General features: G+C 38.0%; 1 protein-coding gene across 6 annotated transcripts; it reads right to left on the minus strand.

Annotated features, from left to right (window-relative positions):
• Positions 1-177: 177 nt before the first annotated feature.
• LOC117403280 (PHD finger protein 3-like) lies at positions 178-27,494 on the minus strand. 6 transcript variants are annotated; one of them, XM_034921307.2, is made up of 16 exons: positions 27,292-27,494; positions 24,679-24,938; positions 14,715-14,876; positions 12,704-14,240; positions 11,710-12,067; positions 10,544-10,667; positions 10,302-10,440; positions 9,797-9,953; positions 9,489-9,605; positions 7,975-8,103; positions 7,725-7,854; positions 6,614-6,818; positions 6,179-6,326; positions 3,856-3,945; positions 2,989-3,184; positions 178-2,574 (listed from the first exon to the last, which is right to left on the minus strand). In XM_034921307.2, exons 2-16 carry the CDS (start codon positions 24,911-24,913, stop codon positions 470-472), a joined length of 5,832 nt encoding a protein of 1,943 aa, XP_034777198.2. In that variant the 5' UTR covers positions 24,914-24,938; positions 27,292-27,494; the 3' UTR covers positions 178-469. The 6 variants fall into 6 exon arrangements, with proteins under 6 accessions (XP_034777198.2, XP_058879906.1, XP_058879908.1 ...); XM_059023923.1 differs by lacking the exon at positions 27,292-27,494 and adding an exon at positions 25,727-26,300; XM_059023925.1 differs by lacking the exon at positions 27,292-27,494 and adding an exon at positions 24,153-24,212 and having other exon boundaries at positions 24,679-24,777.

The raw sequence follows: 27,494 nt of genomic DNA on the forward strand, positions 1-27,494 counted from the left end.
TTTTCAAAACTTAAAATGCATTTCTTTTTTTAGTAAAGTATTTTTGAAGATTAGTATAATTTGCAAATAAATGAACATTGATTACAATCCTAATTACAATAGTGCAATTCATAAAGTCCACGACTGAAAAATACATACTAGAAATAGACAGAAATAAAATGTATTCTTTCAAACAAAGATCTTTAAAAATGGAAAATTTATTAAAATGTACCTAGCTATCCTTACAATGTAATCAACTTGTAATAAAAAAAATATATATATATATATATATATTTGTTTTACAGCTCCAACATTTCAAAATGTTAAGCTATTCAAAATAGTACGGCTTCTACTTCGAAAGTTGTATTCATGAGAAAGCAGAAAAAAGAAGTATAAAAATGCTGTTTTCTACCAGCTAACACAATAAAAAGCACTGTTGACACCGAGAAAGAGTTGGCACAATGCAAAAAAATATGCTTTTATATATCCATCATAAATGTTTTTCATCTTTTGATTTTGTATCTTTGCTTCCTTTTTCATAATCAGCGTCTTTTTTATGTTTATCTTTATCTCTTTCCTTGGTCTTCTCCCTTTCTTTGTCAGAACGACTGCTGTATTCCTCACTTCGATGCCTATCTCTCGGTCGTTCAGCACCATGTCTGTCCCTGTCTTTACCTCTATGTCTCTCTTCCTGGCTTCTCCTCCTCTCTCGGTCTTTCTCATCCCCACTTCGACTTCTCTCTCTGGGTCCATCTTTTTCTGAATGACGTTCCCCATATTTTCCCCTATCTCGCTCATAATCCCTTTCACGATGTCTTCCTTTTCTTTCATGATAGGATTCACTGTAATACCTTTGCCTGCTTTGGTGTTCGCTCCGGTCCCTCTTTTCAGCATGCTGAGGTTGTCTGTCCCAGGGGTCACTGTAGCGTCTTTCTGGTCCTTTATCTTTCGCAATCATGTGTGGTTTTGAAGAGACTCCATATCTTGAATCATAAGACAACTGTGGACCAGAAGGTGCAAGTCCTGTGTGGTGTGGTGGAAAGCTTGGTGGAAAAGAGACAGGGGGAGGCCAAGGCATGCCATGATTCTGAACTTCAGATTCTGATGGATGAAACACTGGAGGAGGACCTCTTGGAAAACTAAACAGAGGTGGTATTTGTGGAGGCTGGGGTTGAAAATTAGACACTGTGTTATTTTGTGAAGGAAAATCTGAATTTGGCATTCTCTGAAAGTGAAACCCAGGACCACTAATGTGATCTGGTGGGATGTGATGTGCTGGAAATCCTGCTTGTGGGAAATGACCTGGAACAGGACCCGGAATCAGGCCTTGTGAAGACAAACTGAAGTCAGGTCCCCTTCTGAATGATGGAATAGTGTTAATGTTTTGTATTTCTTCATTTACATGTAGGTACTTTGTGCCTTGCTGATATGAAAAACGTTGCTGTTCTGTCCCAGTTTGAACTGAGGAACACTGAATGTTTGTATTTAAAACATTAGGCAAGACATATCCTTGACTCTGATCTCTAGGAATTGAATGAGCTTTTCTCTCAGAAAGTGTATTTTCTATTGTAAAAGTGCTTTCTTTTGTATTGACATTTTTATTTCCATCCCCATCATGAAAGCTATCTGTGGAGGTTCTTCCAACAGCTTGACGAGGGTCCCTTTTGGGAATCAGAAACAATGATTTTGAAGTAACAGGAGATATGTTGTCCTCACCAAATGTACAAGATACAGTTACAGGACATACACTTCCATTACTAGCTTGTTCCAAATAAGAGCTGCCTTTGCTTTCTTTTTCAACTTTTTGTTGGTCATTCATCTGCTGTTCTGTATTATGCTGTGGAATACCTTTGTTTTCTTCCTCTGTTTTAACTGGGGATATATTTGCCAGGAAGGACTCGGTGGAAATGTCTTGTGGTTTATCTTTCAGGGAAACAGAACTTGTTGCCCTTGAGTTTTCTAGATCTACATCATCTCTTAGTTTAAATCTGTCAGTAGGACTTGTAGATTCTTGAAGACTGTGCTCAGATTTAACAACTTTAATTTCTCTCCTTTTTATTATAAAACGATCTGGCCTGGGAGTATTCAAAGCTGGGCTTTTATTGGAAGTAGAGCATAAGACAGTGCCAGCATTTAAGGTGTTCTGTTTTTCAGGTACTTTGTCTGTTGTACCCAATAAGCTTTGAAGAATATCATCCACATCTAACGGCTTGCTGGCCAGGTCAAGAGATGATGTTTGGTTCTCCCCACCAACCAACACTCCAGGAAGAAACCTTAAAGGTTTTGTTGGCTCCTGTGAGACATTTTCCACAACTGTAGTAGGTTCTTTACTTTCTTCCTCTTCATCTTCACTAGATTGCTGAGGTTTGTTGTGATGCTTTGGCAGTGCTGGTGCAAGCGAGTTAAATAATGTTTTTTCCTCATCGGCTGCTGCTTCTGCATCATTTGATAAATCAGTTTTGCTTTTTTTCTCAGGTAAAGATGCGTCGGATGCTGTTTCAGGGACATCTACTGGAAGGACTGCAACAAAGTCTCTCTTAACCCTCTGCCGAATGATTAATCCTAGAAGGAGGTTTGGGCGCCTGGCTTCTAAACCTGTGAAGAGCAAATTCCGTCAACACACAAATAGAATGTTTGTTCAAAAGCTAACTAGAACTTGCTATATTTTCTTTAATAAAAATAAAATAGCAAACAAGTATGTCAGTAACATGTTTGTTCCTGCACAGCTGCAAAATTGGAGGCATCATTGTCATAAAATGTTGGTATACATACAGACAGGCACCTCCATAGATTGATACTCAAGCATATTTTGCTAAAGTGCACCCTTACAATGTTCAATTACAATGGGATTAGTGAATGTCTAGATTTAAAAGTGGAAGCATGACATATAAATGCATGTATCTACGTACATGGCTCCAAATATCCTCGTCGCCAGGAATATGGACCTCCCTGCCCCGCACCCTATAATACTGAAGATAAAAAAAATATATATATCTTATTTTAACTCACCTGGGCCATCAAAGGACAAGAGATGGTGAGGAACTTTTTCTGAGGATGCCAGGGGTATGAGATACATGTCCTTCACCTGCTTCATGTTGTTGGCCACAACACCGTAACGCTTTCGGCTACTGAAGTATGCATATAGTAAAGTGTAAGAGATCTGATCCTCTTCTGTCACAGGGCAAAAGCGAATTAAGCACACCTCCTAGAAGGAGAAATATCATTCATTAGAATATTTCACTAAATATAGCCATGAAGTTGGTATGCATGTTAATTTTTAACTGCTGGTATATTTATTGTTCTTTGATTAGAAGTTAACAATTTTCATAATAATGGGTGTGAGGAAATGGAGGACATTAAGGCTGAAATAACATTATTTGCCATTGTGTCATTAACCCTTTGCGAAAGGGTGGGCCGGGGCTGGAGATGCCTAGTGAGTGCTTTGTTGATATGCAGGGCCTTTTAAACACGTTTGACTGTGGAAAAAAAATACCTTTAAAAAGCATGTCTAAAATTAACTGCGCGTGTGAAAATAAATTGGACCCGACGCGCACTTAATAAATGGACTGCAAAGGGTTAAACACTTAAAAAGGCTAGTGTTCAATTTTTGTTTTCTTCACTCTTATAATGCATCCGGTTGTCAAAGGTTTTCACATACAGTAATTTGTCAAATCTCCATATAAATATCAGCTCACAATTAAGATCAATCCATTCACTAGGGATAGCTAACTGTTCAGACCATGTCACCCAGTCTCTTATATACCAAACATATGCCTGATTGTTTCTGCTTCTCACATATTTTGTCAAATGTCAAACAAAACATACAGACCAAAGCTGCCAAAATAAGGCATCAGAGAGGCAGTAAATTGTACTTACTTTTGTTCCAGAGGCACGAATCTTTTCCACATAATCCCATACCATTTGAGGGGATATCCTACCTCCAACCTGAATGCTATCTGGTAGATCCTGGGGGAAAAATAAGTGTAGTCGTTTGAATATTAAAGTTACCATTAACAAAGGCTGAAAGTTATAACACAAACTGGGGCAGCAGTGTGGAGTAGTGGTTAGGGCTCTGGACTCTTGACCAGAGGGTCGTGGGCTCAATCCCAGGTGGGGGACACTGCTGCTGTACCCTTGAGTAAGGTACTTTACCTAGATTGCTCCAGTAAAACCCAAACTGTATAAATGGGTAATTGTATGTAAAAATAAATGTGTAAAAAAATAACGTAATTGTATGTAAAAGTAATGTGATATCTTGTAACAATTGTAAGTCGCCCTGGATAAGGGCGTCTGCTAGAAATAATATTATATATATATATATATATATATTATATATATATATATATCCCTAGCTACTAGAGATTTTTCTGTCTATGTTACTACTGCACCAGTGTTTTCTCTATAAGCAATAGAAAGATACAACCCATGCCTCAAGCGCAGCCCAGTGACTTCAACCACCTGAGAACTGGGTTGTATCAGTACCGCCCACAAATTCAAGTGTGCTACTGACCTTATAAAATGGCTTACTATTATTGTGAAAATGACTTTCCTGAAATGAGATCTGAACCATTGGTTATATTCTTTGAACTATATGGCATTTGAATGTTAGCAACCAATCAGGATGCAGGGCATTTCCTAGCCATTTTATAACAGATTATATTTAGGGCTTCTGATTTTCGGTTTTAACCGATAAAACACCCGATACAAAAAAATAAATAAATCGGTTTACAGCCAATAAAACACTGGAAAAACACCCCTTTCCCCATTTTAAAAAATAAATAAAAACTTTCCCAGTGCAATTGGGCAATGTCCTTCCTTCCTGACTTGTATCTATCAATTAGCACGTTTACATGACAAAGCGTTTTCGGAAAACTGAATTAGAAAACCGATTTTCTTAAAATATCACTTTTCTGTATTTACATGATTAACGATAGAAAGTCTAATTATAAAATTAAACTGTATTCATGGATTGAAGTTTTCGGAAAACGCAGGATATTTTCGCATGCAAAGTACTGTAGCAGCCTAAGTACGATTTGAACAGACTGGACATTTCTGCAATAGAACAGAGACCAATCCAATATAGTGCTTTATCGAAGTGCCAGGTCTTAAATTCAAAGATTACTATCCTATACCTCTATTCAGATTTCCCACAATGTGCAATCAGCCTTTCCAACAGATAATCCTGTTCTACATTACCAGTTTCTTTTGCAGTCATTATTTGAAATTCTCAAGTCATTTTAAAGCTGAAAAACACGTGCTGTGTATGGGCTATAAACAAATAAATACGGACTTTAACAAATGTATTACTTTATCCCTGTTTTCTTAACCCTCGTGCAGGAATGAAGGTCAAAGTTTGCACATGTGCAGTACGCTATCAGAATAAGTTTTCCAAAAAGTGCGTTTACATGATATACATTTGGTTAGTTTTCAGAATTGAATCAGAAATTTGTTTTCCGAAAACTGACTTGCAGAATATTCCGATACATTTTCCGAAAACTGTGTTTACATGACTTTTGATATCGGAATTAGTTTTCGGAAAACTTAGTTTTCAAAAAAATATTGGAATTCTTATGCTCATGTAAACGCACTGATTGATTTGTTCTGAATACTTTAAACTCACCCCAACTACAGAGTGGCAGCAAATTCCTACATTTCTATTGGAGACTCCACTTGCAACATTTAAAATGAGATTACAATTAGAAACAAAGGCTTGTTCACTGGATTTAAAGCTATATTACAGTTAGATATGGAGGACTTAAAACTGAATTGCAAATTGTGGCGAAATGTAAACAAATGCCTAGACACAGAAATCTCAGAAGAATGTGCCCGTAACCACAAGGATTTCATTGAGGAAAGAAGGTACAACTTAAGTGTGCAAATGCTGTCGAGTGACATAGACAGAAAAAGACGCCCAAGCATTTTGGAAAGTAACCGAAAACAGTAATTAAAGTATATAAAAAACAAAAGCCCTGAAAAAAAAAAAAAAACCCACAGGATTTCGGGGTATCTACATAAAACTCTAAAATAGCTAAAAATAAGCACCAAAAAATGAAATTAATAAACACAGAAGCCCTAATTATATTAAATATTTGATGTGTGTTAGTAAAACTTTTTAAATAAAGATTTGAAAAGAAAATGTAAAATGGATCAACAGGAACACAAATGTTTCATTAGCCAAAAAATAACAATAAAAAAATACCTCAGTAAGGTGGTCTAATATGCCAGACACCGGATAGGCTTTAATTACAAACTTTGCCACAGAAGGCATGTTGATGAATCCTTTCCAAAGAGACTCTAAACGACCAACAAATGCTGCTTCATCTATTACATTGTCATAGGCATTAAACCTGGAAAATACATAAAAAAATAATTGTATTCTGATTTGAGATCTGCAAAAATATGTATTTAATCCTTAGGCAAAGAAAATGCTAAAGTATAAAATGGGCACCAAACAAATAAAATGTGGTAATAACTGGGTTGACCTTATACTTGAATGTTACAATGAAAACCCTATAAATTAAAACAGGTGTACATCATTAAGTGTGCATCATAAAATTGTAAATATACATTTAAGTATATATTAAAATGACTAGAAGTAAATTAATACAAAACGATAACCACTGCAATATCTTACCTCCCTTCAGCACAGAATGAGGCACTAGGGGAGACAGTTTTTTTTTCATCTTTCTCATCTTGGGCACTGAAAGACAGAACTTCTGAGTAGGTAGGAACAGTATTAACCAGCGTTTCCTCTTCAATATTTGATTGCCTTCGTATCACAGTAGTTGCAACCTTCACTATCTTTGAAGGAACGTCATCTACAGGTGGAGCCATCCTCCCTATAAAATACAAAGATTGTCTTAATCTTATTTATTTTCTCCAGAAACTGCAGGTACAATGTACATTTGGTGATAATATTTTTTGTAAGGAAGACTGCATATTTATGTATACATGTTTTATTTTGTACTTTGATATGTTAAACATAAAATGCCCATTCTAGGGGTAGATTTAACCCTTTGCGGTCCATTGTCGGACTGGGTCCAACATTGCAATTATTCCTCACAGGTCCTTTGTCGGACTGGGTCCGACATCATTATAGCAACGCAAAAAACGGGTTTCTAGTCGTTTTTTCTCCGGAAAAAGCCGAGAAAACCAATCAATTGCCGAGTGGGAGCGACAGGAGCCGAGACAAGTCGAAAAAAAACACAAAAAAAACAAAAGGCATATCGCATGAATAGTCATACATGGTATCTGGTATCAGATAACGGGGCGGTCGTAAGTAAACAAGTTGGCTGACTGAATCAGCGCACAGAGAACACAGACATTTGCAGAGCTTTTTTGAGATGTTATAGTAATAAAATAATGACTTGGATCGCATTATTGAGGAGTTTGGTGATAAAACGAGTGATCAGGAGATGATCGATTGGTATGTACGACTACTACTATTATTATTATTATTTATTTCTTACATAGGTGAAAGCGATAGCGAATGAAAGGGTGGGGCGGGGCTGGAGATGCCTAGTGAGTGCTTTGTTGATATGCAGGGCAATTTAAACCCATTTGACTGGAAAAAAATACTTTTAAACAGCGCGTCTAAAATTAACTGCGCATGTGAAAATTAATTAGACCTGACGTGCCTGACGCGCGATTAATAAATGGACCGCAAAGGGTTAAAATAGACTACTTATATATAGCATAGTGTATATGTTATTGTATGTTATTATATAAACAATTTGTCCTTTTACCTGTGCAGATTTTACAATTAAGGTCAAACAGGTGTTTCTTGTGCTGGCTTGTTGTATCTTTTGTGCTTTCAGAATCTGCCTCTTCTGTAACTTCCTCTGGTTCTTCTACTGGTTTAGGCACTGGTTCCTCCTAAATACAAAAGTTTATTAATTTTAAATAGTGGAATACATGGTGATGTGTCTTTGCATTGCAAGTGGTTTTCTGTTATGCAAATCACACAAAAAATGAAATTCTAAATATGCCTCTTACCTCTACCTCCATAACTTCAGGCTCTTTCACTTGCTCTTGATTCTCGATTTCTATTTCTCCTTTGTGAGTAATTTTTGTGATTGGCCGCCTTTCAACCTCTCGCTGTTCCTTTTCAATCATTTCAATTGTCTGAGAAAAAAAGTATTGTTAAGGCAATGTGTACTAACAGCAATGTTCAACCACTCGATTCAAAAGGAAATACCCATTTCTAGCATGCACTGTGAACATTCCATTACCTCGCACAGCTGGCACATTTTGTTTTAAACATTCTCTTTGAATTCATTGTATTCTTTATTACATATTCTACTATTGATTGTATGCATTTTCATATTTGACATTTGTTAGAATATAAAATAGAATCTTCCCTATGGATCCATGTCACTCCATATTAACCCTCTGCGGTCCTATGTCGGACCTGGTCCGACATTGCAATTGTTCCTATCCAGTCCAATGTCGGACCCTGTCCAACATCATCAAAAAGACGCAAAAAACAGGTTTCTAGTCGTTTTTTCTCTGGGAAAAGCTGAGAAAACCATTCAATGGCCGAGTGGGAGCGACAGGAGTCGAGACAAGCCGAAAAAAAAAGGGCGTATCTCATGAATAGTCATACTTGCCCCTGGCATCAGATAACGGCAGCCATAAGGAAACAAGCTGGCTGATCAGCACTGAGAGTATATCACAGACATTTGCAGAGCTTTTTTGAGATGTTATAGTAATAAAATAATGACTTGGATCGCATTATTGAGGCGTTTGGTGATAAAACGAGTGATCAGGAGATGATTGATCGGTATGTATGACTATTAATAATAATAATAATAATAATAATAATAATAATAATAATAATAATAATAATATTTATTTCTTAGCATATGTGAAAGCTATAGCAAACGAAAGGGTGGGGCGGGGCTGGAGATGCCTAGTGAGTGCTTTGTTGATATGCAGGGCCTTTTAAACCCGTTTGACTGTGGAAAAAAAATACTTTTAAACAGCGCGTCTAAAATTAACTGCGGGTGTGAAAATAAATTGGACCTGACGCGCCTGACACGCATTTAATATATTGACTGCAAAAGGTTAAAGGTCTGTAAGCAAACCGTTTGCTGCATGTGACCTTGCTTCCTGATGCAGTTCTGTACAGATGTTACTGCTACCATGGTTATACATGTATTGTATGGGTTTTATGGTATATAGCAGACCAAATACTTTGAAACAAACAACTTACAGTAAAAGAAACACAAAAAACGAAAACTTGGCATTTCAATAATCCGTTAACAGTGTAAAAAAAGTCAGCATCTGAGTAATTGCACCTAGATTGATGATTACGAAGAAGAGAATAAGGTTAGAAGAGAGGCACTAAAACCAAGTTGTTTGGAGTGCAGAAGATATTTTTAAAATGAGAAAAACAATCAAAATGACCATGTTTAAAAAAGAAGAAATGTACCACCACTTGCTGAAAACAATCCTGCATTTTGAATAGTTAGTTACAAATGACAACATTTATGACACTTTGTTCTTACATGTCGATTTTCTCTCTGCCTCCAAGCAGCCAGTTCCTTTGATGCAAGTTCCTCAGGACTCATACGAATCAAATGATCTGGACTAATCTCACCTTTGAGAACACGCTTGAATAAGACCTAAAAAAAATTGAGAAATTACACGTTAACACACTGTGTGAAAATGCACTGAATGAATATACATGAATGCTTCTTGTGTTAGATGATTTTGGATGACTCGATAAAGCAAACTCATGTTTTTCAAGCAGAAATGTTTTTCACTTTAAATCCAAGAACAAAACATTTTGCCTATAGGTCTGCACTGTACTTACATTATTTTTAGCATCCTTAAGGTTGAACATTAAGCTTCGGTATTTGCTCTTGTATTTTGTGTCAGTGTCCCGAAAGAAAGAAAATAGTTCTCTCTCAGTTTTCAAGGCAACTTTCGCAGCTCTGTCTGTAGAAATCTTCAAATTAGATTCAGAGAGTCTGGAAGAAGAGGTTATGCACTCTTAGTAGTTATAGTAATAGATTTAGCTCACTACATCATTTAAATCAATGAAAAAAGAATATAGTGCAAGACAATGTGTCAAATACAAGTCTAACACAAAATAGTACATTCTGATTTGGTTTTACAATTGTGAGTGTACAACGTTTGATGGTAGAGTGTTTTTAAAAAATAATGACCTACCAACAATTTAAAAAAAAATAAGGCAACGTCTGGGTATTGTAACAAAAATGTGGTATTTCCGAAAGGCATTTAACCAAAAAAAAAAAAAGGTCTAAAATCATGTCAGATTAGACCACCAAAAGTAATTGCTTGGCCCTGAACTTTACCTTTTAATGAGAATGTCCTTCAGAGATTCACGGACATTCTGCCTTATTTGCTCAACTGAAGGTTTTTTTGAGGAAGAAAGCAAGGAGAAAGGAGACTTTTCTATTTGCCTTTTCTTGATATCTTGCCTTTCACTGATCCCTAAATAGGAAATAAATACTGTTATTAAAGTATGTACAGTAAAAAATATAAATGGTTTCACTGCACTTAACTTTTCTTGCAGTCACCTGGTTTCCTTACTCACCTGGTTTCGGTTCACTGTCCCCATGCCCCATCCAGTCCCCTGATGGACGTCTTATTCTCCCCACTGTTTGCATTTTTCTGTTCTCCATTTCCCTGGATTCAGAGGAAATTCCCTCTGTCGATTCCTTTAAAAATAGAGATTGAATCTAAATATATGACATCTAGGAGTTATTTTGCAATGGTTCAAGTAAATCAGACATTACTGGACTGATACAGTTTTGGAGACGAACCATTCCCTGTGAGCACACACTATTGCTGTTCTTAAGCACCTAATTAACCAATTTGTGCTGCACTTCACTGATATGATCTACTCAGTTGAAGTCAATAAAGTAGGGGGCCAGTTAAAACCGATAGATGTGAATCTTTAAAATAAAACTGTATTTTAATTCCCCAGTGACCTACGGAAACCCAAGAATGGCATGCTCATAAAGAAGTACTGTGATGCTCAGAATCAGATTTAGGTTGCAGAGAATGCCCCAAGCACCCACATGTGAATTTGTTATTTTAGGCACTACAAACCCTTGATAATTCTTTTGAGAACAGAGGTTAGCTTAAGATCCAGTACCAGAAAAAAGCTAGAGTAGAGAGAACAAATTATTATTATGAGATATCAGCTGTTTTCCTCTTTTACGATGCAGCAGCATCATCATATTCCAAAATAAATCTTACGGGATCCATATTCAGATCCATGACTCCGAGTGTGCCTCCTAATTAACAAAGATGCTGCTCCCTAATAACACGGTACACCACGTCTTTGCATAATGCAATAACCTTGGTGTTCTCTTCTTATAATAATAAAATAAAACAGTAAAGCACGCTATAATGGAGTCCGAAAGAGAATCCACTACGGTTGATTGTACATGGTGGCATTACCATTTTACATTATTGTCAAACAACTAACACATATAAAAAGATTGAAACATTTAAAAAAAAATGTTTCATTAGATAACAGGGTAGCGAACAGCAGTTTGCCTTGACATTGTAAGGGAATTTAAGCACTTAAAATCAAGGGAATGAATCCTGCATTAAATATAATTAAAAGAGTTGCTACTACTCTTGCAAGGAACTGTACTGTAACCTACGCTGGAAGAATAGCTTATCAGAGTCTCAAGAAGTTAAAAACTTAGCTTTCACAAAACTATAGCAAGCTTGATGCACTGCACTTACCTTTCTGAAAATTTTGACTTTGTACTTCCTAATATCATCTGACTGCTTTGTTTTTTCACTTGTCCCAAGGTTAAGGTTACAGACACCTGTAGAGGAGGATGCTGACTGCCCAAGTTTTTCATGCTTAACTGCAGGTCTGCTCTCCTGGTGCTCTGGCTTGGAGTGGTGTAGGGAACTGGGTTGTTGTTTTGCACAAGGGTTCTGTGCACTGGATTTGACTCCTTTATCTTCTTCAGCACAGCACTTTAAACATACATATTCTTGGTCTTCCTGCTCCATTTGCTGTGCCTGAGCAAGGCCGAGCCCAACACAGTCACCATGGAACCAATCATCACAGCGCCCACATCCCACCATGAACCTACGAGAGCAGGAAAACAAACATCAGTGCCTTTCCAGAGTACTGTACTATAATAATAAAAATGTGAAAACGTTAACAACTTCAAAAATATAATGGAATAATGTCTACGTAAGCTGGGTGCATGAGATAAGTGTATTTTAATATGCTGCATATTTTAATATTGAGTGCTTTAACTCACAGATGAACATAATATGTAAATAAAAAAAGAAATCCATAGCCATGACCTACATCCACTATACATGTAATAATGCAAGTGTGAAATACGATTCTGATACAACTAGGTATTTTTTGTGAACAAAAAGGAGACCTGGAAGCAAAACGTAAGATGAACAGCATCTCTAATTGAATAGTTTGTAAACATGAAGTAAAAAGGGTAAGTAAAAAAAAAAAAGTGCTCTGCATCATTGAGGTTAATAAAAACAATGTGGTTTGTTCTTACTGGACTAGTAATGAAAAACATAAATAAAAATAGAACACATGTACCAAATGTGAGGACAATAACATGTACAGCCTGTAATATATTTGTGCTGGCTTTTATCTACATTTAATGTAAAATAAAATCACTGTTAATAAACAGGTAGGTTTATATGATGTACATAAAGTACTGTACATAGGAAAATATAATTTAAACTGTACCTGTTGCTGTGAGGTTTTTTACAGAAAACACAGTTCTTGCTGTGATCCCACATAACTTCATTATCATTAGAATCTCCATCTTCAGAAGCATCCTTTTTCACTGCTGGCACATTGTCTGGGATGAACAAGGGAGGCTCATTTAGAGAGAGGCTCCTGCTGCTTCTCCTTTGTCTGTGCAATCCCTTCTCATTCTTTTTCAAATTATGTTTTTCTCCATCATCCTCTTCTAGCTCATCCTTTTGAATAAAGCTGGATTTACTTAGTGCCACATGATGTTTTTGGCTCATATGAGGAAACTGTGTAGTCTGCTGTTGGCTCTTAAATCTGTCTTTAACAACACCAATGGCTAACGTTCTATTTGCTGGTCTACCTGACTCTGGAGACTTTAAACTCATGCTAGGTTGTAGCATGTGTGCTTGCTTCGGATGTGTTTTAGCCCCAATTTTTGACTTCACATCCTGGCTGCTTCCTTCAGTTTTCTGAAGTTTTGCTGCCTCCTGTTGCTGGTGCATTTTGGGGTCATCTGCTTTACGTTTTATAGCTGTCAAGGGCTGCTTTTGTTTGGGCCCCTGATAATTCGGAATGTCTATCCTCGCCTTTCTCTGTTGTGCAAATTTTTGTTCCATCAGTAACTCTGCCTGCAACTTTGGTAAAAGCTTATGATGCTGTTTTAATGTGGAGTGCACCTCTTTAGATTTTAACAGTTTCTTTATTGGATATTTTTGGTCCAGTTTGCTCCGAGATTCTTGATTCTTTCGACCTTTAGATGGATGAAGCCTTTCTTCTGCATTGGTGTCTGCATGCTGCTGCGTTTCATTAACACCGTGACTTTTATCAGGACCAATTCTTTCAACACTGCTGTATCTCAATGTCTGAGCATCTATTTGGTCCCGGACATTTTCTGGTTCAATTGCAGATTTATCTGGAATGTTTTTTTTGGTCCTATCTTCTACCTTACAATTCCTCAGTAACATATTGGGGCCTTCCTGAACTTCATTAGGGTTTATACATGGCCCTAACTCTGAGGAACCCAGGATATTGATTTGCATCTCACTTGCCTTTCCTTTTACTTCACATATGTTTCCCTCAGTATGTATTGCAGTATTTGGTGCATTTTCACTGATGCTAGTTTCAAACAATTCGTTGTCTTGTTCCCTGCTGATTTTCTTGTCTGTATCATGTATTTGACAGATTGAGCTGTCCTCATTTGTCTGCGCCATGTTTGTGTCTGTCATATGAGATCTACAGGACTGCTCTTCCACCTTTAACCCACTGTTAAAATCCTCAACAGTGTCTTCTTTCTTGGGAGCTACTGCTGCAGGGTTCATTGCAGAAACACCTGTAGCTATTATCTGCTGAACACTATGCAGGCCTGACTCTTGTGAACAACTTTCCGATTCATCTTGTCCAGTTAAATTTTCCTGCTGTTTTTGTTCCCCCCTTCTCCCTGGGTCACCTTTTGCTGGGGATTTCTTTAAAGTATTTGAAGGACTGCAACGTCTTGCTAAGGTACTCTGTCGTAAACTTCTCACAGGTTCTGAAAAAAAAAAAAAAAGAGTAGGTTTAGCTTTAGCTACCTTTTAAGTTCTTAGTTCTTGTTTTATCGACAGTTATTCATGGGCATTTTAAAAGTTAACAAACTTTAAAAAAAATATATATATAAAAACTTAAGATTTTATGTTTAGATTCAACCAGCTGCCAAGTTTAGGTCTACTGAAATTAGTAATTTCAAACATTTGAGTTATACCAACTTCCTTTATTGCTCATGCCTAACCAGAAAACTATACTTAAACTCCATTCCTTATTTTATATATTCCAAGGTAACTTTCACAGTAAATCAAACAATGGCTTACACAAACTTTTGCCTTAGGCCAACAACTGATCTGGCCAAATGCTCCAACTTCTCTATTTCAGACTGTTTCCCTTCACCGTTTTAAGATAAATCTACACCATTTAAAGATTTCTTGAAAGGGAACAGACAAACTACTTTCTAGTCCTATTAATTGCTGACCTTGAGCCATTAAGCGTGGTGACTTTCTAGGTGACTGCAAAGCAGCATTTACAGATCTGCCTCTTTGGCTCTTGCCGGGAAGCATCAAGTCTTCTTCCTCAATGATATCATGGCCACTTTCCTTTAATTCCCCCTCATACATGATGTCTTCAAGTCCTACAACTACAGACAGATAAAGAGACGATAAGTGTGTGTAATTATTGCGGTGATGAAACTATGGGACGTGGTAAGCCAAAGTGAAATTAAATCTTAATTCAACTGTACAAGAAAATCAACTACACCTAAATGTACATTTAAAATATATATATATATAGATGTTAGATTCTGTTTAAATTCCTAAACATTTAAAACTTAAGGAATAAACCAGTTTAAACCCTAACATTTTGGAAATCTTGGTAACTAATAAACACAAGTTGTAAAGAAAAATATCTTCAATATTTGTCAGCTTCAATGCTGTTGAAGCTGACAAATGTTGTTGAAGCGGACACCCTGGGATCCTTTAAGAAGCTGCTTGATGAGATTCTGGGATCAATAAGCTACTAACAACCAAACGAGCAAGATGGGCTGAATGGCCTCCTCTCGTTTGTAAACTTTCTTATGTTCTTAACTAACCAGCAAAACCATGAGAAGATTTCCATTTGATTTCAGTTTCTTTATTTTTATTTTCAACAACATAATGTGCATGAGACTACCGGACAACACTATAATATAGTGATATAATAATTATTTACAAACAATAAAATGTACTACTGTATAAACATGAACGCTGGTATCTAAATGTGATTTTTTTATTTTTAGTTTTTTTTTTTGGGGGGGGGGGGGGGGGTTGGGGGCAATTGTTAAACGTTTAGGAAAAGTTTTAAGACGTTTAACCCTTGGAACATGTTTAAGCGTTAAAACAACCAACTTCCCTAATTAAATATATTACAATTACACAACGACTTATAATTGCCTGCCCCCTTTACCTGATCATACGGTTCATTTATAAAAATGTAAAAATAGGGAATTCAAAGTCTGAGATAAACATGGCACTATACAATGTAACCCAAAACCTGAGCTAACATCTGAGCCTCTCTCTCTCAAAAAAAGGGGGGGGGGGGGAGGGGTTGACTTCAAAACGTAACACCATGTGGCTTTATTTAACTTTAGCAAATACTGCATGAGTGTAGTACTACACTTGGCTCCCAAAGAAGCTGACCAAGCTGAGGGACAGACGCAGGCAGCCAGGAGAGTCCCTGGGGGCACTGGGGAACGACATCAAAGCCCTATGTGAACGAGCGTACCCTGACTGGCCACTGTCCTGCTGGGACCAAGCCACGATGAAGGCTTTCATAGGGGCCATGACCCCTGCTGCTCTGAGGGAACACCTGCTACTTAAAGAACCCAGGTCACTCACAGCCTTTTCACATTTGCACACCCGAGCCGAGGCCTCACGGTACGGCTAGTTTCACACTTGTCATTTTGGTCGAGCCGAGTCGGAACCGTGAAATTCTGGCCTTGCAAGATATCTGGTACTGGCTCAGTGCTGAGGGCGGGGTTAACTCCTACTGTCCGAAACAATAAAGTCTACCAAAAGATTTCACAGGAATTGAGAAATACGGGCCTAAACCACAGCGTGAAACAGTGTTGTAAAAAAATTTAAAAAAAATAAAACAGGATTACAAAAAAAATGCTAAAGATCATAACAATAAAGCAGGTCAGACCGCAAAAAAAGTAAATATTATGATTTAATGGGTGCAGTTCTAGGTCACAGACCTGCAACGACCGATATGGTCATTTTTTTAAAATACTGTATATTAACAATGCATGTATAAACACAAGTTGTAAAGTTACGTTTAGATTTTGTTTTTAATAGGCCTACTTTAAATCTATTTTTCTGAAGTGTTCGCTGACATTTTTCAAATACTCTAACATTTTAAAGTTATTATTAGTAGTAGTTAATCTAACTAATATGAAATTATTCGGTTTGTATTTGCATTCAGAAACGTGAAAAACAAACACAAAACAAGAAGGTTTTTTTATTTTCTCACAACACTGTTTCGCGCTTTAAATTCTCAACACAGTTGTATGAAGTCTGCAAGTTATTGCATGCGCGCTAAAGAGCGACAGTCCGCTGCCACATTTGTAGCCTACTTTAAATTACTTTACGATTTCAGCTTGAGTGCCTTTAAGTAAGATGACACTTGCTGCAACTCAATTGTCGTTTTCTATACACAAATAAAATTACTTGATTTGAAAAACGTCATGAACGACACAAGCAACTTCTTACACTGCTTGGTTTTATTAAATGAGTAGTACACCACAAAACATTAAAGCTGAACATTAATTTCAACAAAGAACAACGACAACTGTAATGAAAAAAATATATTGTAGCTACTTCAATATGAACATTAGCCTGCTATATTATATTAGACGAAATTTTAAATCTGGATCTCTTGCCTTTTTCAATGAATATAATTTAATTAATAAGGAATAAAAACATACTAACTACCTAGCCCAAGTTTAATTAATGGTTTTTGTAATCTACCAGCGGTTTCTGTTGCATACACATTGCTGATAATAGTGCAGAATGTCGAAACCAATGTTGGTGTGGGGTGCGTATTTTTTAATTATTATTATTATTATTATTATTTATTTCTTAGCAGACGCCCTTATCCAGGGCGACTTACAATCGTAAGCAAATACATTTCAGTGTTACAATACAAGTAATCAATGTCGTCCTTCTGGACGTCCTCTGAATGCCTTTCTCTGAAAACCATTTAAATGCAAAACCATAACAAAACTTTTTTTTTTTTTCTCTCTTGTTTTATTTTAATTATTTGTCCTGCGGATGCCTTTAATTAATTTTCTGCACGTACTACTACTTTGTATATGATGTAGAATACGTGAATGTAAACATCTAACACTAGTACGTACAATACTCTGATAGGAGCTGGCCGTGCCATGTACATGCCCTGCACCATCAGCAGGATGGAGAGTCTGGCCCTGGTAGACACTGGAGCCATTGTTACTCTCTTGCGGCCAGGGGTGATGCCACCATGTGGAACAGCCAGCAAGGAAACCTGGGAGCCCACCCATGCCAGCCTGAGGACCGTGTCCAGACAGGTCACTCCCATGAGAGGACAACAGACCCTCTCTGTGCGCCTGCGGTCTGTGGGGATGCATCACACTGTGTGGCTAGCGGGAACAGTGCATCCTGAGGGCTGACGTTGTCTGCCATGGGCATCATACGCGACCTGGAAGTGGGCATGTTGCGGACCAAACAAGGGGCCTGCACACTCCAGTTGCAACTAGAAGGGAGCCGTGGAGAAGGAGAGACAGCATACCCGCCTGCCAGCCACCACGCCAGCCAGCAAGCCTGCCCGCTGACCAGTCCAGGCGTCCGCCAACCTGCAGTCAAGACTTCCAACTACCGTGCTGGTCCACAGACCAGGCGCTGACCCCGGCCTGCCACCTGTCCGCCAACACATTCATCTGCCAGTTGCCCTGCTCGCCCACAAGCCAGCATGCCGCCCAGCCCCGCTGCATGTTCAGCCACAGGTCAACCCTCCATTCCAACTGGCAGCTCACCAGGCTGGTGAACTAATGCGGGCCCAGGAGGGCGCCGGTGTGGAATGGGGAAAAATTCAGCTCCAGTAGAAGGCCCTGCGAGACCTCTGCCAGCGGAGCAGGGAAGGGTTCAGCTCAGAACAACAGGAGCAATTGGAGGCGCTGGTCCATGAATACCAGGACTGCTTTGCGGCCAAAGCAAAGGACTGCTATTGGGGCCACTGCCAGAGGGACGTGGAGACGCACGTCCAGAGATGCGACGTCTGCATGGCTTGGAAAGGCCTGCCTGGACAGTCACACACTCCCCTTCAGCGCTATCAAGTAGGCGCACCACTAGAACGGGTGGCTATAGATGTGTTGGGCCCCTTTCCCAAGTCCACAGCGGGAAACAAGTTCGCCCTGGTCACCATGGACTACTTCTCCAAGTGGCCCGAGGTCTGTGCCCTGCCGGACCAGTGTGCGACCACCGTCGCTACTGCCTTGCTGGAGGGCATGTTCTGCCGGTTCAGTATACCCGAGGAGCTGCACAGCGACCGAGGACGCAACTTTGAGTCGCAGGTGTTTGGGGAGCTGTGCAACACTCTGGGGATCTACAAGCCCTGCACCACCCTCTTTCACCCACAGAGAGACAGGACGGTTGAGTGGTTCAAACGGACACTGGCTGTTCAGCTTGCGCCCTTGGCCCTCCTGGCCTACTGGTCGGCCATGCAGGAATTCATGGGGTGCATCCCAGCTCTGGTCACCTTGACGGGGCTGACATGCGTCAGGTTTCGGGAGTGGGTGTGATAGTGACCGGGACGGTTCACCGTTTAGAGGGGGCAGTGTAATGATCTCGAGAGGTGGCATGCCCCATTAAGAGTCTTGGAGGACATCCGTGATGGACAGGTGGCGAGAGTGCTGATTGGGCAGAGGGCAAAGGCTACCAAGAGGTCTCCTCCAATCGGATCTTGATAAGTGAGAAGGGGCTAGCCAATATACAAGAGCTGCAGGACCGATGCGACGGGGAGAAGGAGACGACAGGCCAGCTGACCAAAGTTAACTAGTGACATCATCAAATATTAATTCAATTGCGTATAACACATTACTGCTTAAACAGTTTTGTGATAAGTTAAACTAAATTGCTTATTATTGTGTATTGTTAGATGTATTAGTAGAAGCAACAAACAATAACAACTCAAACTATGTGGCTTCTCCTTCTTATTCAAGGATCTAAAACAGTGCTAATATTGTTTTGAAATATTTAACATAAAATACTATATACGACTGTTTGACTGAAAACAAACAAAACAAAAACTGCTGGCTGTTGGAGCTACATTTTGTATTTTCAGATTTATTTGGATTCATGCAAATTGAAATAAATGTTATAGTATTTCACTAAATATTTAACCAATAATTAGTGGTGCATCAATTAATCGATGCATCGATCATTGACCATCTGTCCTTGAATTTCCAGAGCTTCGATTACATATTGGTTAATCGATGCATCAAATTACAACCCAGTTTGAAGTCTTCTGTTGCAAGTTTGCATTAAAACCTTGAGTGTGTGAGAGTGCGCTTCTTTTAGTGCTAGTACGGTAGATAAACAATGTCAGCACGTTGCTAGGATACACACTTCAGGCCTCTACATTCGTGTTGGACAAGCCAAATCAGAAATAGGCCTATTATATTAACATGTTCTTAACTTAAAAATGAAGGCACTACCTGAATGTGCTAGCAACAAGTGTCTTTTCTGCTGCTGGCAATATTAGAACAGAAAAATGGTGTCGGCTTAACCCAGGAAATACTGATACATTGACATTTTTTAAGAATATGCACATAACATAAACGGATACGCTGTGGCCTGAATTAATGTTAGATATACCCCGTGTAAAATGAGCTGCTTCACTGGCGAGACTTTTTTGCACTACTGACAAGAACACAGCATACCTTTTATGTTATGCATAGTAATTTCAAAAGAATGCCAATATTAAATGTATTGATTACCTTCTTTTGTTTCAAAGCATGTTGTGTTTGGATTATATGGCAATATTGAATAAAAAGAAGCTGAATTTAGTAGGGCAGTTAAATTAGTCAGGATTTCTGGGATTAATTTAAATGTTTTGCTTTGGACATAAAATTAACAGTAATGAACAACCATAGTTCAGATAGAAATGACATGTTAAAACACAGTATTTTTATTATTATTACTATGTTAAAGGGATGTGGACGGAAGCAAATTCTTTTCAGTTAACTCAAGTCCTTTGTATTTTTTTTTATATTATAGTAAGTGTTCTAATTTGTATTTAAGTGGTACATTTTTGTTTAACTTATGCACAAGTGTTTTAAGTTATTGGATCTACTGTTAAAAACAAATGTTTGTTCTTTATTTTGAAAAACAAAACGTCAATGCATCGATTATCGTTGATAAATGCAGTATATTAACAATTGACCACTGAAATGCTGGGAACCAACGAAATACAAGAAGCTTGATCACATGCAAACACAGGCTGTGCAGCAAAATTGCTGTGTGTGCTTATGTGTATTGACTTATGCCCCAAAAGTATAGAAAATGGCTATTATTCCCCACAAACTTTGCTTTTGTGACCAGGACAGTGATATTTTGAAATTTACCTATTTCCAATGAGAAAACGGGCGAATCTGTGTCTTTTCGTTCACATAAAGTCAGAAAATAACAACATATGAATCCAAATTAACATGTATTTATACTAAAGTAATACAAAAATTTCTACAAAAGATTTAGGAGTGAGTAGTTTTTCGAGATTTACGATTATACTGTAAATCACTTTCACGAATCAGCCCCCAAATGTAGTCTCCCATCATGTTCTTGTTATAATGTCCTTAGTAGCGGCGTTCAAAGTCCAGTATATCCTGGTGGAAGTGCTCGTCTTGCTCCTCCGAGTACGCTCCCATGTTCTCCTTGAATTTATCAAGATAAGCATCAAGGATATGGACTTTGAGGGACATCCTACAGCCCATTGTGCCGTAGTTCTTCACCAGAGTCTCAACCAGCTCCACATAGTTTTCGGCCTTGTGATTGCCCAGGAAGCCCCGAACCACTGCGACAAAGCTGTTCCAAGCCGCTTTCTCCTTTACTAGTGAGCTTCTTGGGGAATTCATTGCACTCCAGGATCTTCTTTATCTGTGGTCCGACGAAGACACCGGCTTTGACCTTTGCCTCAGACAGCTTAGGGAAGAAGTCTTGAAGGTACTTGAAGGCTGCCGACTCCTTATCTAGAGCTCTGACAAATTGTTTCATAAGGCCCAATTTGATGTGCAGTGGTGGCATCAGCACCTTCCGGGGGTCCACCAGTGGCTCCCACTTGACGTTGTTCCTCCCCACAGAGAACTCGGTCCGCTGTGGCCAGTCCCGCCTGTGGTAGTGCGCCTTGGTGTCCCTGCTGTCCCAAAGGCAAAGATAGCAGGGAAACTTGGTAAAACCGCCTTGGAGACCCATCAGGAATGCCACCATTGCAGCCTCTTGATGCCATCTCAGAAAAATGCAGATATGTATCCACTTAGGCAGCTGGAACTAAACTGAACTGGTGGGCTTAAGGCCCCTGTATTTATACTACTATTTATATTACTGGAAAGTTCTAGAAGTTACTCCCAAGTTTACTCAGCACTGAATCTATCTGGAATGTTCTGGAAAATAGGTAAATTTCAAAATATCACTGTCCTGGTCACAAAAGCAAAGTTTGTGGGGAATAATAGCCATTTTCTATACTTTTGAGGCATAAGCAATTAGGAAATAACACTTACTACCCAGGAACAAAAAAAATAAATAAATAATTGTTACACGGCGATATCATGCGAAATTCTTATTTTTTCAATGCGTAAAACACCCAGTACGCAGGTTATCTGGAGCGCTACTTTTTTTAGTAGAATTTCCTCCCATGTTTTCCCAAAAATGTAGTTATAAAAAACTACAGCCAAAATCATGTTCATTGCAAAATGCCTCAATTAGACTGAGAACTGGCAAGTAGCCTCAATTAGATTGAGAACTGGCAAGTAGCATATAGACACTGAGAGGCGTGTGCTCTAAGAATCCCAAACCGCCTTACAAGTAAGGTTGTCACGATTGACATATAGCATTGCAAGCTGAACTACTATTGTACATCTACCATGATCTTCAGCCACAACAGCAAGAGCACTGCACTTTCTTTAAAGCTTTTATAAACAAATAGTCTGGTTCATTGCAACATCTTCTAGATTCCATTCCCAGGCATATCCAAACTGTTACAGTTGCGGAAGCTGGCTCAACTCATCATATTTAACAACCACTGTGACTGCTATGGTAGGAATATGTATAGAAATTAATCAACCACCAAATGTGTGGCACAATCATATGCTCAGTACTTTGTTATACAGGTCATTCCTTGTCACCTCAACCAGTATCACTTTAAAAACTAACTTGGTACCTGCCAATAATTGGCTGGTTTTCAGGCCCATCTGCTGAAATGGACAAAATTGGTCACAATTTGCAGAAAGCAAGTCTGTGCCTCACAAGAATGATCTTCCAGCCATGAAACGACATGGCAGTATTTCGGTTATTTTAAATAAATTCGGCCTCATACGCCACCATTTTAGTAGGGGTTCTTTTGAATACCATTCAGTATAGGAAGTCCTGCATTGATCCATAAAATACATATTGGCAATTAAGGCTGGGGGCGATGCCTAATTTTTCACTATCGATATATCGTTCTCCAAAAAAGCTGATGCATCGATTCAGAGACGTTAGGAAAAGGTAAAAAAAAAAAAAAAAAAAACGCAGTAATACATGTGGAGCTGTGGATTACTGTGTAACATTGCAAGTAACGCTTTAAAAACTATTATGCATATTAAATTGATTACATCAATTTATGCATATACAGTAATAATTAAATATGTTAAATTATTGGGTTTTTTTTTACCTTATTCGTGTTGATCTGTACCAGTTGGGGGTCAAAGCAAAATAAAAAGTTGTTTAAAATCCATAACCAGTCAGAGTAACAACCAACCAAGAGAAAAACTACACAGGACATTAATAAAACGCAAAACAATAACAGCAGTGTGTTTCTAAAACGCAGACGTAAAAGACAACATTTCCCCTTTTCATCCCTATCCACTAAGTAGTTTTATGCAATGCAACGTGTAAAAATTGTTCCACTGCTCCCTACATCCTGGTTTTAGCTGTCAGAACAGAGGGCAGACTAGCAAACACTGTCGTTTATGTGAGGATCATCTAAAACCTGACAATTTCAATGGAAGCGCCTGAGAATTAAGAATTTGATTTGGAAATAGCACAAGTAATTTTTTGATGTGGGTGCTAAAAGAAAAATTAAATAACTTTTAAACAGCAAAACTGTAAATAGTTATGATGTTGACAGCTACCCGCAGAGACACTGGCACATGTTCTGCAACACTGATTTTTACATTGTGAATGGGGGATTTTCTAAAGAAAACATTTCATGGTAAGCTTGTCTTTATGTTTATTTCTACTACCATTATTTATACTGTGTACTGTTTTGCATGTTAACTTCCTTAATCTGAAACAGTTACACTGAAAAATAATATAACTATGTTGATGCAATATGTAAAAATGCAGATGTTATGGTTGAAAACGCAGATTTTGAGATGGTATGCTTTTTATAAATAAGCATTTTTATAGGCTAGCACGACCTCTGCATCTCATTAAATGGTCACGCAAATTAGTGTTGTTACCGGAGTATCCCAGACATTACTTTCTTTACTTTTCTTTCTTTCCATCTTACTTTAGAAAATAATTGTCAAACATCGAAAGGCACTGTAGTTCAGTAGATACAGTATTTGTAATTCTAGCACAACGCTCTTAACTTGCTCTGTTACTTTGAAGATTGCTGCACAGATGCAATGCCATCAGTAAACACTCACAGGGGGCGCGGCAGGGGGGAGAAGGTGAGCTCAGTCGCATGCAGATTCAGTGAGTCAGACCTGAGGGAAGCAGAGAAGCTCTGTGCGTAATGCAAAAAATAATTGCCGATTCCAAATATAATAAATTATTTAAAAAAAACTTTCCTTTACATAAAAACGATTCACAGGCTTGACTATCGATAGTTGTCAAACGATACGATGCATCGCCTCAGCCTTATTGGCAATAGCAATAGGTATGGATATTTTACAAGTAGTGTTAAAGTATGGTCCCAGTGTCAATTTGCACCATAATGCTATTTCACCAGCACTTACTTTATTACAAAACTGTCCACAAATAGAACAGGTCTCTTAACTATGACTCCCGACTATAGCAGACAAATACAAGCATTTGTGAATCTTGCTTTAACTTTTTTCAACTGGTTGATTTGACATAGAAATACCCTTATATATTGTGCTGTTACCTTTTAAACCTGGAGTAAAAAAAAAAACCACAAACAAACATTCTAATAACTTCTTAATTAGATACCTGTTGAGCCAGTGGTCTGAAAGTTGGTATCGTCATTATCTAACAGATGAAACTGGCTGCTAGCAGATCCAAGCATGGGATCCTTGTCACTCAACATGTTCTTAAGAGAGTCTTCTAAGTTGTGACCTGTTCCAAATTCATCACCAACTTCACTTTCCAAGTTTGGCCCTAGTAATAAGGTGTCATCCAACTGGTCACTGGGAATTAAATGGTTAAAGGTTTCACCTATATCCATGAATGCTGTCACTTTTCTTTCAGTTCTGCAGAAATAAAGAAAATATGCATTAAGCACACAAACAAAGCTAATTAACATGAAACTCAATATAATATGCAAAGGAAAGGTTGTTCCATAATAATTAAAACAGAAAATTATTGTAATAAAGTAGAAGAATAATAATACAATACTGTACTATCACACATGCTTGTGGTTTAAAGAGCTCATTGAAAATGCTGTTGATACTTTGGGTGCCAGTACCACATTCTTTAAGGTATAGTCTTTATAAGCTTATACTCTGGACTGTGAAATGTGACAATTACAATATCTCCAAGTGGCATTGTCATCCATTATTTCCTAACACTGAGTGAGTGATACTGAAGTGCTTGCACAGTATAATGGTCATGAACAGCAAACAAAATACCAGCTCAACAGCAACAGGTAAAGAAATAAATAAGTAATAGTGCACCTTTTCCTTTACATGCATTTGCCATAACAGAAGCTTTACATCACACTGCTAAATTGTCTAGTGTTCTCAGATCATGTACAGTGCCAACATTTTACATTGGTTTTAGCTCTTCTTAGCATTTTGAGTTGTGTCTAACTGGGTCAATTCAACAAGGATATTCCTGTTGCATATTCTTTGTTAATCAACAAGGTAAATAGAGAGGATAAATACTAAGAAAAACAAACAAATGATATAGGTATATCGAGATGTAGTCAGGTGTACATACTTTTTCATACAGTTAAAAGTGCAAGTGCAATGAAGCAGTAGGCTACATTACAAGGATTTAATAAGATCATGCACAAAGCAAATAGTTAGCATGTACATACCCCAAAACGTTATTTAAATCCACCACAGGCAGAGATATGTGTTACAAAACACAACTGCTCACATTCCAAATCAACAGTATTGAGACAAGACCACTCCAGCCTTTTATTCAGAAGTATAGGAATTCCACCAGCAACCATCTCACAACTATCTGGGTAACTAATGTCTGTCAAAGCCTTCTGTCTGAAGGAGAGCACAGCAGAGGTCTGCCAAGCTTTTTTTATTTTTTTTAAACGCTGTTATATGTGGCGCTATGCCAAAGAGATCAACTCAAGACATCACGAAAATAAAACATTACAGCGGTTTTTCATTTCCTGCATGTCAGTATATTAGCACATGTTGCCAAAAATGTAAGTTAAGATACATTTGCGTGTACTAGCCTTGGGAATTTAAGTACTGTAAACATGACAAGTCATAGCATAAGAATAGTGCTTTCTTATTTACCAGTTTAATTGTATAAAAACAAACAATTAAACAAATATTGCAATTTTGGTCTAGTTAATTGCAAAATATTTTAGAAGCCCAGAATAACACTGTGGAACATATATTTCTAAAGCCACGTGTGTTGCAAAAGGAGGATTCACTCGTTGCTTTTTTTAGTATGTTCCACAGAGGCAGCAGTAGTGCAATACCAACCAAAATTAACAAACTATCTAGTATAAAAGTTATTTATTTATTTCGGTGCGTGGGTTTGGTTGAAATGGGTAGTAGTGTAATTCGCACATTTGTTTATGGTTTAGCTAATTCCCACAATGACATGTACTGCTGCGGTGAACATACAAAAAAAAAAAAAAGAGACATGTACACTCAAACAAACTATTAACACAATACCCCAATCGACCAAATTAATTTTAAAGATCTATAATTTATAAATCGCATAATAAAAAACTACTTTTTCGCCGAAAACATAACATTCTCAATTTGCTTACTAGGTTGACATTTACTTACAGAGACTGATTTATAAAACCTAGGTCACTATAATAATAAACAGTACCGTAAATTAATAGTAAGTAGAAATTGGAATGCACTGCAGGGAGTAATGCCACGGAGAGATAGATAGGCCCCATACTGAAGTATTTGATTCACAGCAACGCATAAAATGTAATAAACTTAAATGCTCATGATCATTGTTGGGCTGAAAAACTCCAAGTACAACGTCGTTGAGGTTTTTTAAAAATAATAGATGCAAATGATGAATGTACAACTTTAGAGGAGAGAAGAAGTGCATAAACATGGAATTTGCGGTAGGCCTAATAAATTCTGATGCCATACAGTACACTTATCAACACCAAGCTGTGTAACACATTACCAAAGCATTACACATTACTGACACGAGTAAAGCTTTTAACAAAATACAAAACACATGAAAACTGAAGAAGCTAGAGGCCTGTATCCCAACAGTCAGTACAGACCAGGCACAAACATTGCTCATCTACCCAGTGAAATCAAATCCAAGGCCCCGACTAGCTGTTTATTACAACCTCTCTACGATGATCACGCCCCCTTCCATTTACTATTGCTGTAAAAACAAAAGTACCGTTTTTTTACAAATAACATCCACACCTACCTCTTTCCTACAGTGCAGCTGCCTTTCTTTGCAAAGTTATTTTTCAATTATATCAGTTTTCGTGCCCTTCGCTGGCAATGTAAAAAGTCTTCCTCCGTCTGTCGCCTTGACTGCAGGCATTCGAGTGGAGCAGCCCTGCAGTCATGTGATCAGTGTTTACTGTGTACTTCAGCAGGTTCACGTTAGGCTATGTTTATAAACGC

This window comes from Acipenser ruthenus, chromosome 5 (assembly GCF_902713425.1).
Source record: "Acipenser ruthenus chromosome 5, fAciRut3.2 maternal haplotype, whole genome shotgun sequence".
NCBI lineage: Eukaryota > Metazoa > Chordata > Actinopteri > Acipenseriformes > Acipenseridae > Acipenser > Acipenser ruthenus.